The sequence below is a fragment of the Hemiscyllium ocellatum genome, chromosome 12 (genome assembly GCF_020745735.1).
Source record: "Hemiscyllium ocellatum isolate sHemOce1 chromosome 12, sHemOce1.pat.X.cur, whole genome shotgun sequence".
In the NCBI taxonomy this organism is placed as follows: domain Eukaryota; kingdom Metazoa; phylum Chordata; class Chondrichthyes; order Orectolobiformes; family Hemiscylliidae; genus Hemiscyllium; species Hemiscyllium ocellatum.
The window spans coordinates 83,816,831-83,833,808 of NC_083412.1; the positions used below are offsets into that span (position 1 = coordinate 83,816,831).

Sequence of the window (16,978 nt, forward strand, 5' to 3'; positions counted from 1 at the left end):
AGCTGCTAATTAAAACAGAAGCAAGTCCTCATGAATCTGTCTGTAGCTTATGTAATGGGTGATGCTTACAGACTAGTATCACCTTGAAAATTACCCACTCCTGACATAACATTGCTTGCTTATCACTACTGCTGGACAAAGAAAATATTGAGATTGAGTTTGGAACTGAAGGAAAATACTTTGATCATCTGGGAGATTAATAATTGGGCAGAAACAAAAAAAAGCTCTTGTGCAGCAAAATAAAATCCTTATTAAAGAAATCAACTGCATTTTGTACCAATCCTGACATAAGATTATTTGAATAGTTTTTGTGTTTTTGAATTGATCTAGTTTGCTGTGCAATTTAGTTTTACATCACTTTACAGAGTTGAAGCAGATACAGGTGAACGTTCTCATTTTTAAAAATGCAGCTTGCCATTCAGATAGCTCAAAAGGCTTGCCTGTTAAGGAATTGAGCCATCCAGACTGCAATGGTTGTCAGTGTAACCTGCTCTGTGCCCATTTAACCAGTGTCAATAGACAATAACAGTACAAAGATTGCCCTGGAGGAGGTTGGATTCCCTCTCCTTCTTATGATTCAGGAAGTGTGTGTCAACAGAACGGGTGAGTGTGGGACTGGACTCTGCTGTGATGATTTCCATGGATAAAATAGTACCCCGTTAAGCCTCGTGCTCTATGTAAAGTGAGCACATTGACAATGAACTGAACGTCTTGTGACATCAGATTCTAAGTTGGAGTTGAAGAGAAAATGTGGAAAACATTAAGCTGCATAAAACCAATTAAGCCCTTTGATGCTATGTTAGTAATTCTGTACGGGTAAAGTACTTTACATGGAGTTTATTTTTCCTTGCACCATGTAACCTGTATTTCCTTACAGCTTTTTGGTCTCTTGATGTTTTACCCTTGTCACACTTTCGTTTGCTGCAATTTGCATAAGTAATGAAAGATTAGACTTTCAGTTACATTGCAATGGGAACTAGTGAGAAGAGACTCTTTGGGCTGTCAGGATAGATTAAAACTCAGAATTCCTGTTCAATATTTGCATCAAGTCAGCTTCAGTCATGTGCTGAAGTTACTTTGCTAGAGGTTGCTGGATGCTTTGTCTTCCAAGGAATAATGGGATCACTTGTTCCTTCCCCTTCCTTTGTCCCCATCTTGCACTATTGCCTTAATTTCCTCCTTGACCTGAAATTAATGTGTTCTATTGAGCAAGTGGGGAAGGGGTGGTGGAGTATTCGTGAGATCTCATGGGGACTGACAACCCTTTGTTACTGTGCCTCCTGTAGGTTGCCCTGTAGAAAGTTCTGCAGTTGATGAACGTTATTGTACATTTAAAAAAATAAATGACTTCTGTGTAAAGAAACTAATGGACTTAAAATTAAAAAGTTTAGTAGGCATGTCTTTGCTGCCCTCTGGTGATAGGAAGATGCTATAACCACTTTGGTATGCAGCACTCCCAAAGCTCGTGATTCAAAATGAATGTGTTGGACTATAACAAACCTGGTGTTGTGTGATTTTTAACTTTGTCCACTTTGCTATAGATAATCTTGGAAACTGGACCTGATCAGGCAGCAAATGACGCAAACTCAGGATGGAAAATGTTAGGTTATTTCAGGATGGGAATCTTTAAAGATAAGATTTCAACATATTTGGACTTTTGTGTTTCTAGTATCTATGGACCTATATTACTTGCAATTTTCTCCTATTTTATGGGTATTGTGTTAGAAAACTGAAGAATGCAAATCTGTGCTTTCTAAATGTTTCTTTTTGTCTATGAATACTCCATTAACTGCCTCCTCCTAAGTATATCTTATAAAAACAGTTCTGATCTTCTGTCAATGAATTAAGTCTGATTCTGGTATTCAGTAGCTTGATTGACGTGGTGGCCGAAACACACTTCCATTGGTAGTCTTTCTTGGCTTTGCATTTATTTTTCATATTGCTGGTTCTTTGAAATCCAGTCGTTGGGAGTTAGTGCTGTTCACAGGTATGTTGTCGGGGTGAACAGCTGTAAATGCTTTTACTGACCGCAATTAGATACACATTGGCTACAATCACTGTGATGCTAAAGCATTTGGTTGTCAAGATTAGATTAGATTCCTTACAGCTTGGAAACAGGCCCTTCGGCCCAACCAGTCCACACCGACCCTCCGAAGAGTAACCCACCCAGACCCATTTCCCTCTGACTAATGCACCTAACACTATGGGCAATTCACCTGACCTGCACATTTTTGGACTGTGGGAGGAAACCGGAGCACCCGGAGGAAACCCGCACAGACACAGGGAAAACATGTAAACCCCACACAGACAGTTACCCGAGGCTGGAATTGAATCTGGGACCCTGGTGCTATGAGGCTGCGGTGCTAGCCACCGTGCCGCCCAGTCATTACTTTGGAGGTTTTAGGCCAAGCAAGTACTTGAATATTTATTCTCTTGTCTAAAGAACCTGCCGAAATCAGAAGATAAGCATGGTGGGCGGCATGGTGGCACAGTGGTTAGCACTGCTGCCTCACAGTGCCAGAGACCCGGGTTCAAATCCCGCCTCAGGCGACTGACTCTGTGGAGTTTGCACATTCTCCCTGTGCCTGCATGGGATTCCTCTGGGTGCTCTGTTTCCTCCCACAGTCCAAAAATGTGCAGGTTAGATAAATTGGCCATGCTAAATTGCCCGTAGTGTTAGATGTACGGGAATGGGTCTGGGTGGGTTGCGCTTCGGCAGGTTGGTGTGGACTTGTTGGGCCGAAGGGCCTGTTTCCACACTGTAAGTAATCTAATCTAATCTAAGTTTATGATCAAGCAAACATACTCTTTAGAGACAAGATTTTCAAGTTCTGGAGAAGTCATATTAGACTCCATATGAACTGTTTCCCTTTACTTAGATGCAGCCAGGCTTATTTTCTCAGCTTCTCACTCTTGGATGTTGATCTTTCAGCTGCCATGCCCTTAGTTTCCCAAATTATTTCTGAAATCTAAATGTTCCTTTTCAAAATTTGCAAGTCTTTAATTCAATTAGCCTGTTTTTTCTCATTCTTCCACAGGTTGGGCTACTCTTCACAAAGAAGAATAGAAATTGCTGGAAAGGCTCAGCAGGTCTGATAGCATCTGTGGAGAGAAATTAATTAATGTTGAGTGGCCTTTCCTCAGAGCTTTTCCAGTAATTTCTGTTTTTGTTTCTGATTTACAGCATCCGCAGTTCTTTCGATTTTTATGGCTACTCTTCATTCTCTTATACATATAGAATATATGCAAACATTCCCCTTATTATGAGAGGTTCTGCAAGTGGTTCTCAGTTAGGCTTTTTCTTCATACTTCTAGTCCATATCTGTGCAAATTGAGTACCAAACTGAGATTCAATTATGTAGAAGACTTGAACTTAAGCGAATGTGCAGATAATCCTCAGGTGTGATTCTTTCTTGTGATAACCTGGTGGTGTAATGATGACTTGGAGATGCCGGTGTTGGACTGGGGTGTACAAAGTTAAAAATCACACAACACCAGGTAATAGTCCAACAGGTTTAATTGGAAGCATACTATCTTTCAGAGCGACACTCCTTCATCAGGTGATAGGAGTGACACTCCGAAAGCTAGTGTGCTTCCAATTAAACCTGTTGGACTATAACCTGGTGTTGTGTGATTTTTAACTTGGTGGTGTAATGTGTTGCTACTTTTGTGTTGAACTTTTCAATTTAAGAAGCTCATTTCTTGTTCCTCCATGCCACCAACACCACTACCACTACTACCACTCCTTTATTATCCATATGATTCCCTCTGCGATGTTCTGTTGCAGCAATATCACGTTGTGGTCGGATCCCACGTAAAGAACCGGGAACTGCACCTCAATATGTTTGCCCTGTAAATGGTGCATAGCAGGTCCATTAGAATAATAGTTGGGCGAAACTGTATAAATTATGCTCAAAACAGCAAATGCTGGAAGTGACTAGCAGATGAAGCAGCAACCGTGGGGAGAAGAAACTGCTAATATTCCAGACTGTATTCCCTTTCATTAAATTTACATAAGCTTTTTCCTCTGGGTGAGGAAACATTGGAGGTAACCCTTAAAACTGGAGCTGTTCTATTCAGGTGGTGGTGTCAAAAAGCATTCTTTCACCATAGAACTCAGGAACAAAGCAAGCAATTCAGCCTATCAAGTCTACGACATTATTTGATGAGATCAGGTTGAACTGATCATCTTCACTTGCACTTTCATGCCTTTTTTTGCAATGTCTAGCACTATAATCACCGTCTGTCTCAGCTTTGAATATATTCAGCAGCCCAGTCTCAACCTTCTGTTGTAAAGAATTCTACAAATTCACTACCCTCGGAAGAAATTCTGACTCATTTCTGTTTTAAAAGAGTAATCACTTATTCTGCCCTTTGGTTCTAGACCTTCCCACAAAGGGCATCGACCTTTCCACATTTACCTTGTATGATTCAATGAAGTCACTTTTCATTCTTCGAGATTACGAAAAGTACACGGTCAATCTGCTGAAGCAAAAACAGAAATTTCTGGAGAAACTCAACAGGTTTAGGTGCATTCGTGCAGAGAAAGCAGACTCTATTTTGGGTCTGACAACCCTTCCTCAAACTCCATCTGCTGAACATGTCCTTCTAAGGCAGACCCTTTATATCTGGTATTAGTGTAGTGAACCTTCTCTGGATTGTCTCCATTGCCAGTATATCTTTGTTTTGATAAGGGGCCCAAAACTGTTGTCGTCCGACTTGCACCTTGTATAGCTTTAGTAAGATTGCTCTGTCTTTAATGTATCATTCTCTTTGAAATAAAAGCCAATATTCTCTTCGCCTTCTATTGTCTGCTAAACTTGTATGCTAGCTTTTCTATGATTATACACCAGGACTTCCTCTGTGCTCCAGCTTTCTGCAGTCTTTCTGTATTTAAGTAATATTTAGCTCCTCTAATCTTTCTGTCAAAGTGCATAGCCTCACATTTTCTGGTATCATATGGGAAAGTTTTATTTTCCCTATAGACTTAATCTGTCTATTGACTACCTATATCATCCTCACAACTTGCCTTTACACTCATGTTTGTGACAGCTGCAAACTTAGCGGTAGTACATTCACTTCTGTCATCGTAAGTCTTTTAATATGTATTCAAAGTAATTGTGGCCCCAAGACTGATTCCTGTGGTGTTCCATTCTTTACAGGTTGCTATCCTGAAATGTCCACTTATTCCAATTCTCCATCTATTATTAGTTAACCAATACTCTATCCATGCTAATATACTACCTGCAAAACCATGAGCTCTTATTTTATTCATTAGTCCACCTAGTAGTAATTTATCAAACTCTTGAAAATCTAAATATGACATTCTCTATTGCCCTTTATCTATTTGTTACCGCCATAAGAAATGCTGACAAGTTTGCTAGGCATGATTTTTCCTTTGAGGAGAAAGTGAGGTCTGCAGATGCTGGAGATCAGAGCTGAAAATGCTGCCTGACCTGCTGCGCTTTTCCAGCAACACATTTTTCAGCTCATGATTTTTCCTTTGTTTGATCATACATATTTCCAATTGCTCTGCTATTCCATCCTTTTATAATAGACACTGATGTTTTTCAATAATGGGTGTTAAACTCATTGGCATATGGTGGGGGGCTAACCTGTTTGTCTCCGTCCCTTTGTAAACAAATGTGGAATAGATCCTGATACATTGACAAATTGATCCATCGAGAATGCTCCATGGGCTTTTATTCCCATATTTTTTGATTCCAAAAGCTTGCAATGCTGGGATATGTTCGTTTTTCCCTGCAGAGGACAGGTCCCTGCCTATGAATATATGTAATTTCTCAGAAGCATAAATGAATCAATTACAAGCTCGAATTTTAATGTTAAATTGATTGTTGTTGTAATTCCTGGCACATGCTAAGGGCGTCTGTTGAAAATTTTGAAGGAAGATACATGCTGCCGATGCTTTTCCCATCGCGCTCATCAGGACGGACACAAGAATTCCGGATGTCACTGAGAGCAAGAATTTATGCAAAATATGTTTTTTTTAAAAAAATGCTCATTGATTGGCATGTTGACTGATTAATTAATTAGACATAGTTTTGATTGGTCTTGAAAAGAACTTCTTTTAAGTTCATTGAAGAAGGTTGATGCTAGTGGCTTTATTCCGAATGATAATATGCAAAGAACTGAATTTTAATGATTGCGTTAACACATTTATACTAATAGTGTGACTGGTTGAGTAGTGGGGCTTGATTATCAGTGATTTCCTCTGGTCAAGCTTTTAACAAAGGAAAGTGTCTTTAATTAACCTGTTTGGACATGTTATGATGCATCTAGGGCAGGTGGAATTTGAACCTGGACCTTCTGGTTCTGATAGAGGGACGTCAAACTGTGTGAAAGACTCTTAAATTATTGTTTAAATAACCAGTTTAGGTATGTTATGATATACCTGCTGGGGCATTTCGGAATTGACCGTGGGTCTTCATTTGTCTCTATAAATTTGAACATGGGTAGGTTCCCAATTCATTTTCATTATCTGAATAAAAGTAGCAACACCCAATTGTTGTATACAATTTACAATGTTGTGATAATTAAACAGGTGACAAATCTCTGCATTCATTGAGCTGTCTTTACACGTGCCAGGAGAATTTTTTAGCACTTCTTTTTAAAAGAAGCGTACAATAAAATGGTATGCTGATAGGTGGGGCAGGCTAAATGGTGTGAAATGGAATAAATAACGGCAAGACTTTATGATCAGTACTATGGCTCTATTGCAGGAAACTCTGTCTGGAGTTGTAATTTTATCCAGTAAAGAAGCCATTCAGCACCAGGGAATCACCTTGGCCATGGATGGAGTTGTTAACCTGCAACTCAGTGCAAAGAGTGTTGGTGTATTTGAAGCTTTCTACAACTCTGTCAAGGTATGCAAGGTTGTCCCCACTTCTTTCCTCTTCAAATTAGCTAATGGTGACAATGATTTTTTTAACAATTATGTTTCCTTTGCTTGGTGTCTATTGGAATAACTGAACTAATACCACAGCACTTAACTGGGAATGTTTACCATTTTTGGAGGAGAGCTGTACACCACTTTGCTTCTGCAATAACCTTCCAGTTATGTGCTAGTTTGTTGTGCAATGCAAAGAACTAGATTACTAATGAGCGCAGACTTGGGGGATTAGCTTCAATGTTTCCTTTCCAAGAAGAGCATATATTCAAAGGTCTGTTGGTTCCCCAAGTATGCAGTGATTTTTGAAGTTTAGATTAGATTACCAAATATAGATAACAGAAATAGTTTAGATTACTTAGTGTGGAAACAGGCCCTTCGGCCCAACAAGTCCACACTGACCCGCTGAAGCGTAACCCACCCATACCCCTACATTTACCCCTTACCTAACACTACGGACAATTTAGCATGGCCAATTCACCTGACCCGCACATCTTTGGACTATGGGAGGAAACCGGAGCACCCGGAGGAAACCCACGCAGACACGGGGAGAACGTGCAAACTCCACACAGTCAGTCGCCTGAGTCGGGAATTGAACCCAGGTCTCAGGCGCTGTGAGGCAGCAGTGCTAACCACTGTGCCACCGTGCCGCACACTAAGTTGGGCTGATTTACCTGAAAGATTGATGTGTGCATTATGTTTATTGTTTTACACAAAGATAAAAGAATGTGGAACATATAGAGTTCACAAAGATGTTTTGCTTCTAGGATGAAGTGTGCTGTTTTGAGCTTGGATATGTTGCAGGTCAATGAAATTTGCAATCTGTGTTCACTGCAATGGAACAGTATCACCCACCATTGGAGCTGAGTTCTGGGACTTCAATTTCTGCATTTGAACTGTGAAAGTGAGACACACACGTCTCACACTGAACCTTAGCATTTCAAGACTACTCCCCAAAACATTACAAGCTTTGTGGCTTAACTTATTTTGAAATTTCAGCACTGACTTTTGCTGTTTCCCCAGCCTATCCAGCTCATCAGCAATAGCATAGAGGTAACCAAGGCGGGAAAGCTTCCGAGTGGCCGGACAGAAATTCCTTTTGAATTCCCACTGAAGGTTAAAGGCAGTAAAGTTATGCATGAGACATACCATGGAGTCTTTGTAAATATTCAGGTAAGTGACAGCAGTGTGTATTAGGTTTAACAAAAGATCATGTTCAATGTCACAGTTAATTATTACAGTGTCAGCATTTTTGCTGTATCTTAATTGGGGCTGGACTTGGATGAGTCAGAGCAAGTGAGGATTTTCTTGTCTGACTTTTATAATGTTCCATTCCCCTTTGAGCCCACCAAAAGCTGCAATCTTTAGGAATAACTGTAACATTTATTGGAATAGAAAGGATTATATGAGATTTACTATCTATTAAGCATCTTGTCTAAATTTGCTTTCTGTTAACCTCAGCCTCCTATGATTTACAAGTGGTGCACTTTAGCTTACTGGTATTTTAAACTCAGATATTGAGATTTAGGAGAATAAAAGCAAGCTGAAAGGTTCTCTTCCAAAAAAATTGAGAATAAAGAATAAATGCTTCCAACAAAATGCAGTAAGCCATCACAAAATATGAGCTGCTGTGATATGAGATGCAGTAATAGATCAGCACAATACAACTTTAAGTAAAGTAAGATTGAAGTTCAGAAGTGGTCTTTCTCTAGTTACGTGTAAATATTAAGCAATCATTGCATTTATAGTGAGCCTTCGATGACATTTGAATGTGCCAAACCCTGTCACATTTGAAGTACCTGAAATGAAATAAATTTGAAGTGTTAAAAGGAAAGGAAAAGTTGCTGACTGTACATTTTATTGGCATAACTCAGACAATTGTGTGCAAATTTATTTTCATAACTTTTGAAAGCCTAAAATCGCTGAGTCTTTCTTTTTTCCTCAGATTTTTTTGCTCTTTGGCATCTAACTGCACACTTGGTTGATGCAAATTTTCAATCTTGTTTGTAGTAATTGTGCAGTCTGCTCATTCTGAGCCTTACTGCTGTTTTCTTTCTCCATATTGCCGCACTCCTCCTTTCTCACTCTCTTCTTCTTTTGACATCCTAATCATCTTCTCTTTATGCTCCTTGTCCCTCGTTAACCTTGCAGCCCATTTTCCTTTCACTGCCTCCTCGCCATTCTTCTCCCAATACCACTACCCTCCCTGCAGCTCATCACCTGCCTCTTCTGCTGCCGCTACCCTCCTTGTTCTTCCACCCCAGTACCTTGTGTGCTCCAATTTGCTTTCCTATTGCAAATGCAATCAAATTCAAAACTAATTAAATGAAATAAGAATGAAGGGTCAGGTAGTGTGTTGTTTCTGCGTAGTGTGGGAGCAGGTGGACGCCACTGTGGTTCCCAGTGACCTTGCCTGTAGTGAATGTTGGTTGCTAGAAGAACTCTGGCTCACGGTTGATGAGCTGGAGTCCAAGCTCCAAACATTGTGACACATCAGGGAGGGGAAGAGTTACCTGGATGTTGTGTTTCAGGAAACAGTCTTAGCCAGATTCAAGTTATTTAGTCTAATGGTCAGGGACAGAAGGATGTGGCAGTGTGTGAGGCAGGGAGAGGGATCCAGGAGGTACAGTTGCAGGAGCCTCAGCCCCTGCCCTTGTCCAACAAGTTCAAGAGTTTTGTTCCCTGTGTGGACAGGAATGAGGACTGCAGAGAGGATGAGCTGGCTGACTGCAGCACTATGGTACAGGGAGTCATTCAAGTGGGGGTGGCTGGGGAGAAGAGAAATACTGTTGTAATTAGGGATAATATAGTTAGAGGCATAGACACTGATCTCTGTGACCAGGATCAAGAGTCCCAAAGGTTGTGTTCTGGTGCTCTGCTTTGGGATTTCTCATCTAGGCTGCAGAGGAATGTAGAGTGCAAGAGTAAAGATTCAGTAGTCTAGGTCCATGTAGGTACCAACAACATAAATAAAACTAGGGCAGAGGTTCTGCTAAGGGAGCATGAACAACTTGGAGCTAAATTTTGAAAGCCAAATCAAAAAGGTAATCTCAGGATTGCTACCTGAGCCACAAGCTAATTGGCACAGGGTCAATAAGATTAAGCAGGTAAATGTATGGTGCAAAGATTCATGTGGGAGAAATGGGTTTGAATTCATGGCACATTGACACCAGTACTGGAGAAGAAGGGAACTGTTCCGATGGGGCAGTCTTCATCTGAACTGTGCTGACACCAGTTCCTAGCGAATCACATAATTAGGGCTATAGGCAGGGCTTTAAACTAAATGTGTGTTGGAGGAGGATGTGGGGTAGGATGGGATGTGATTGGATGATTTAGTTATAGGGGAAATTAGAAAACCTGAATGCAAGAAGGAGGTAAGAGTGCAGAATTCAAGAGACCTTCTTAAAATCTCCAGCAAAACACAAATAAGATAGTGTTTGGAAAGGGTTAGCAATCCAACTTCAAGCACGTTGATAAACAAATGACCACAAGAAGAGGAACAGTTAATACAGGACTGAAGATGTTCTCTCTGAATCCACACAGTATAAGGAATAAGATAAAAGTTGTGGCGTAGGTTAAAAGTGGCCAATATGACATGGTCGAGAGTGTGGTGCTGGAAAAGTACAGCAGGTCAGGCAGCATCCGAGGAGCAGAAGAATCGATGTTTCAGGCATAAGCCCTTTATCAGGAATGAGGCTTGTGGGTTGAGGGGCTTAGAGGTAAATGGGAGGGGGTTGGGGCCTTGTAGAGAAAGGAGGAGAACTTCTTCAAGGTAGGCATCCACTCCTCCTCCCATTTACCTCCCAGCCCCCCCCCCGGCCCATAAGCCATGCCTGATGAAAGGCTTATGCCTGAAACGTTGATTCTCCTGCTTCTTGGATACTGCATGACCTGTGCTTTTCCAGTAACACACTCTCGATTCTGATCTCCAGTATCTACTGTCCTCACTTTCTCCAAAGTATGACATAGTGGGCATCATGGAGATGTGGCTGCAAGGGGATCAGGATTGTTAGGTGAATATTTAAGGATATGCATTCTATCGAAAATACAGAGGGGTGGGTTTGTCTTATTAGTAAGAAACAAAGTAGGGTCCGATTGTGTAGAATCTGGGTGGGTAGAACTGAGGAATCGCTCAATAGTTGGAGTTATATGCAGGTCTTCAAACAGTAGTCAGGAGCTGGGACGCAAGATACACTAGGAGATAGAAAAGATGTATAGGAAAGTAAAAGTTACAGTGAACATGGAGTTGAATCTGCAGGTGGACTGGAAAAAGCAGGTTGCTGGTGGATCGCAAGAAAACAAGTTTGAGGAATGTCGATATGATGGCTTTTTGGAGCAGCTTGTGGTGGAGCCCCACTAAGGAACAGGCAATACTGGCTTTAGCATTGTGCAATGAGGCAGACTTGATAAGGGATCTTAAAGTGAAGGAACTGTTTGGAGGCATTGATCATAATATGATCGAATTTACCCTGCAATTTAAGAGGGAGGAGATAGAGATAATGGTATTACCGCTGAATAAAGGCAACTACAGAGGCATGAGGGAGGAGCTGGGTAGAATTGACAGGGAGAGAAGCCGAGCAGGAAAAACAGTGGAACAGCAAAAGCGGGAGTTTCTGGGAGTAAATCAGGAGCCACAGCAGAGATTCATCCCAAGGAAAAAGAAACATGGTACAGGGAGGAAGAAGCAACCATGACTCACTAGGGAGGTCAGGGATAGCATAAAAGCAAAGAGAAAGCTTATAATATGGTGTAGGGCAGTGGGAAATCAGAGAGTTGGGAAGCTTACAAAGACCAGCAGAGGGCAACAAAAAAAATGAGGACAATTATTAAATATGAGGGTAAGCTAGCCAATAATATAAAGGAAGACTCTAAGAGTTTCTTTCGATATATAAAAGGTAAAACAGAGGCAAAAGTGGACATTGGACAATGGGAAAATGACGCTGGAGAGTTAGTAATGTGGAACAAGTAAATGGCTGAGAAATGGAATAATTTAGTCTTCACAGTAGAAGACACGAGTAATATCTCTATTCAAGACAGTGAGGGGGCAGAGCTGAGTATGGTAGCCATCACCAAGGAGAAGGTGCTAGAAAAACTGATTGGCCCGAAGGTGGATAAATCCCCTCTAGAACTCTGGGATGTTATAATGGAGGTAGCTGAAGAGATAGTGGAAGCGTTAGTGATGATATTTCAGGAATTATTAGAAACAGGGAGGGTCCCAGAGGACTGGAAAATTACTAATGTGACACACCTGTTTAAAAAGGTTATAAAGCAAAAGACAAAAAATTACAGACTTATTAGCTAACCTTGATTGTGAGTAAGATCCTGGAATCCATTGTGAAGGATAAGATTTCCGAATACTTGGAAGTGTATTGTAAAATAGGCCAAAGTCAGCATGGTTTCATCAAGGGGAGGTCAAGTCTGACAAATCTGCTAGAACTCTTTGAAGAAGTAACGAGCAGGTTAGACCAAGGAGAGCAAATGGATGTTACCTACCTGGACTTCAAGACGGCCTTTGACAAGTTGCCGCATGGGAGGCTATTGAGTAAGATAAGGTCCCATGGTGTTAGAGACAAGTTGCTAGCATGGATAGAAGCTTGGTTGTCTGACAGAAAGCAGAGGGTGGGGATAAAAGGACCCTTCTCAGTGACAAGTGGTGTTCCGCAAGGCTGTGTTGGGACCACAACTCTTCACTTTATACATTAATGATCCAGATGAAGGAACTGAGGACATTCTGGCTAAGTTTGCAGATTATACAAAGATAGGTAGAGGGACAAGTAACATTGAGGAGGGGGGATGCTGGAGAAGTATTTGGACAGGTTAGAGTGGGCAAAGAAGTGGCAAATGGAGTGCAACTTGGGAAAGTGTGAGGTCATCAACTTTGATAAGGATAATAGAGGCATAGACTATTTTCTAAATGGGGAGAAAATTCAGAAGTCTGAAGTGCAAAGAGACTTGGGAGTTCTTGTCCAAGATTCTCTCAAAGTAAACTTGCAGGTTGAGTCAGGAGTTAGGAAGGCAAATGAAATGAAGGCATTTATTTTGAAAGGACTTGAATATAAAAGCTTTTGAGGCTCTCTAAGGCTCTGATCAGGTCACGTTTGAAGTATTGTGCATAGTTTTGGGCCCCATATCTCAAAAAGATATACTGGCTCTGGAGCATGTTCAGAGGACTTTCATGAAAATGGTCCCAGGAATGAATGGCTTAACATATGAGGACCATTTGAAGACCCTGAGTTTATACTCAGAGTTTAGAAGGGTGAGGGGGGGATCTAATTGAAACATACAGAATGGCCTGGACACAGTGGACATTGGGAAGATGTTTCCATTGTTCGGAAAGGCTAGGACCCGAGGGCACAGCCTTACAGTAAAGGGAAGACCTTTTAGAATTGAGATAAGGAGAAACTTCTTCAGCCAGAGAGTGGTGAATCTTCGGAATCCATTGCACAGAAGGCTGTGGAGGCCAGGTCATTATGTACATTGAAGACTGAGATAGGTTCTTGAGTATCAAGTATTACTGATAGAATGATTGAATGGCAGAACAGACTTGATGGGCTGAATGGCCTAATTTCTGCTCCTATGTCTTATGTTCACTCCTTGCCCCAATCAAACCTGATTCTTGAACACACTGCTGGAATGCTTCCAGCAGCTATTAAGTTTTTCTTTAAAGTCCAGTGGCTGCTCCAGGGAGAGAGGGAAAGAAAGTATTCGATTCCAACATGTGATTCCATTGTGGAATCATCTTACTGAGTTTAATATGTGGGGAGCTAACAGTATTCAGATATTTTTATTTCTGTCCTGAGATACAGTGCTGAATATAGTGTAATCTTGAGCTGTATAAGCCAAAATGTGCATTGCTTCTAGTTTACAATAATAATTGCAGTATGAAGTTTCTTTGTCTTTTTAATCATTGGAAATGAATTATTCCCCTCTCACCAAAAGCAAGGTGAAGTGGCTTACCAGATTTGAAACAAATGTGTGTTCAGTTCGTTCTTAAATTTATGGATCCAGTTTACACATTTAGATCAGGAAAAGGCCATTTGGTCCATCTAGCCTGTTCTATCAATTAATAAGCTCATGTCTGATTTGCTTTTTGCTTCAAGTCTACTTTCATGTCTTTCATCATACCTCTGACTCACTTGTCAAGCAATTTATCTATACAAAATATGAGTTAGGAGCAGTAACAGATCATTCAGATTATCAAACCTGCTCCATCATTTGATTAGGTCATGACAGATCACACTGTGGCCTCAATATCATGTGCAATTTTATTGAGCTTGTATTATTTACTGTATTTATACAAGCTGGAACTAAGTGATGCAGCAGCACAGCTGTTCTTATTTTAACAAACTATGTGAAAGTGCCTTGTTTTTATTCCCAAATCTTTTAATAATGTCTTGGAATGAAACATGGTATTTTCAAGAAGCAACTTGTCTTTTCTTTCCAAGCTGTGTTCCTTGTTGTTTGAGCTTTGTTTATCTTTTTGTTTTGTTTTGTTGTATTTGTCTCATCTGATGATGCACATTTCGTTCATGTTGCAGTGAGGTTAACTTGCATTGTTCTAAGTTGACTTTTCAGTAGAACGCTAAGTTTATATTTTAAAAAAACTTTGAAGTTATGATTATGCTTCAGATGAAATGTTCGATTTGTTAAATCTTGGTGCCGAACCATGATTAAAATAGGCATTAAGGAATATGAATACTATGGATTATTGGTTGAGGTGGCTCCCAGCTGGAGATGAATTTTTTTAGCTCGGTTATAAGGTCAATTATCCAAAATTGAAGGTCAGCAGCATGTGATGAAACCTATATTTCAGATTTATGATTACTGATTATCAAAGATTTGGTATTCTCTGTGTAGTGTCATTTGAGGTCAAGCTATGGTAAATTAGCTTCTGTCATCTAAGGTATCAATAGCCAGAATTCTGTAACCTTGGATTTCTGGAATGCCAAGCTTGACACCAAAATTGGAGATGTAGTAGACAGCAAAGAGGGTTACCTCAGATTACAACAGGATTTTGACCAGATGGACCAATGGGCTGAGAAGTGGTAGATGGAGTTTAATTCAGGCAAATGCAAGGTGCTGCATTTTGGGAAAGCAAATCTTAGCAGGACTTATACACCTTAATGGTAAGGTCCTAGGGAGTGTTGCTGAACAAAGAGACCTTGGAGTGCAGATTCATAGCTCCTTAAAAGTGGAATCACAGGTAGATGAGATAGTGATGAAGGTGTTTGGGATGCTTTCCTTTATTGGTCAGAGTGTTGAGTACAGGGGTTGGGAGGTCATTTTGTGACTGTACAGGACATTGGTTAGGCCACCGTTGGAATATTGCTTGCAATTCTGGTTTCCTTCCTATTGGAAAGATGTTGTGAAACTTGAAAGGATTCAGAAAAGATTTACAAGGATGTTGCCAGGGTTGGAGAATTTGAGCTATAGGGAGAGGCTGAACAGGCTGGGGCTGTTTTCCCTGGAGTGTTGGAGGCTGAGGGTTGACCTTATACAGGTTTACAAAATTTTGAGGGGCATGGATGGGGTAAATAGGCAAAGTCTTTTCCCTGGGGTCGGGGAGTCCAGAGTTAGAGGGCACAGGTTTAGGGTGAGAGGGGAAAGATATAAAAGAGACTTACGGGCCAACTTTTTCTCACACAGTGGTACGTGTATGGAATGAGTTGCTAGAGGAAGTGGTGGAGGCTGGTACAATTGCAACATTTAAAAGGCATTTGGATGGGTATATGAATAGGAAGGGTTTGGAGGGATATGGTCTGGGTGCTGGTAGGTGGGACTAGATTGGTTTGAGATATCTGGTCAGCATGGACGGGTTGGACCTAAGGGTCTGTTTCCATGCTGTACATATCTATGACTCTATGACTGTTGTAGATCGAGAATTTATTGTAATTACAGTGCACTCTGTGATTGACCATTTTGCCTTTTTCCAGTACACCCTCCGTTGTGATGTCCGTCGACCACTGCTTGCCAAAGACTTGACCAAGAGCTGCGAGTTCATTGTACATTCACTGGTAATTGCAGACTAACTTTTTGAAGACCAGATTTGGAAGATGTGTTTAGTTCTGACCTTTAGTTAATCTCCCGAGGGCTCACCTGGAAGTTATCGTTGACTTGCATGTTGAAGCCAGCAGTTGGATATGTGAAGGACAAAGATGATAAATTGGTTTGATGTAAATGGAAATTGGGGAGAAAACTGTGTATGAACTTAAGAGTGGGAAATTGATGCTCAGAAGTTAAAGCTGGGCCTCCGAAGGGAAAAAGGTGATGTGAAAATGATATGACTGAAAATTTCAAAGTGTAAAAAAATTAAGCAAGAAACTTTCAAGTTATGAGCCTGTTTAGACATTAATGTTGACAGACTACAGAATTGTGCTGAGGGGCCATGGTTGTGGAAGGGCATTTTTATTTTGTCTAGTTTATAATAACTCAGGATACATGACTGGAAAGGAATATCACTTATTGTTGAACACCAAAATAGACCCAGTACCTGTGGTGTACATAGGCTTGTCCCAGCCTGGGACAGAGTTCTGCAGACCCAGGGATATTTATATAAATATAAAAATATATTTTATTTTAACATATTAACATAACCGGCACTAGCTTTCAATTTCAGATTTTGTTTTAGATATTTTTAATCAACCTATCCAGCAATGTCATGAATAATAATATTCTGGAGCAAGTGAGACTTGAACCCAGGTCCCTTGGCCCAGAGGTAGGGGCACTGCTATTGTGCCACATGTGCCCCTGGATGTGCTTTATACTTTATAATTGACTTCAAATTTATAATTTGACATAGTAGGATTTGAAACAAGCTCTCCAGAACATTAACTTAATCACTAGGTTAATAATCTAGTAATAATGCTTGCCTGCATTATCTAGTAATCAGCTTTGCCTGGATCAGTTTTATGGAACTTAGGCAACCTGTTCAGATTTATTTCAACACATTTCCAGAACAGGTGGGACTCGTACGAAGGTTTCCTGGCTCAGTTGGTCTGATATATAACATTTTCTGATCAACATTCTCATGGATGGCATTATACATTTCAGGAGTAGGTGGGACTTTAACCC

The 16,978-nt window shown here is 40.6% G+C and overlaps 1 protein-coding gene across 2 annotated transcripts in view; it reads left to right on the forward strand.

Annotated features, from left to right (window-relative positions):
* vps26c (VPS26 endosomal protein sorting factor C) overlaps window positions 1-16,978 on the forward strand; it is a 57,374-nt gene that overhangs the window by 19,491 nt on the left and 20,905 nt on the right. The window contains exons 2-4 of one of the 2 annotated variants that reach the window (XM_060833810.1): window positions 6,741-6,884; window positions 7,931-8,080; window positions 15,841-15,921. In XM_060833810.1, coding sequence (XP_060689793.1) covers window positions 6,741-6,884; window positions 7,931-8,080; window positions 15,841-15,921 — 375 coding nt within the window. The remainder of the gene's footprint in view (window positions 1-6,740; window positions 6,885-7,930; window positions 8,081-15,840; window positions 15,922-16,978) is intronic. The other variant, XM_060833811.1, reaches the window with a different exon arrangement.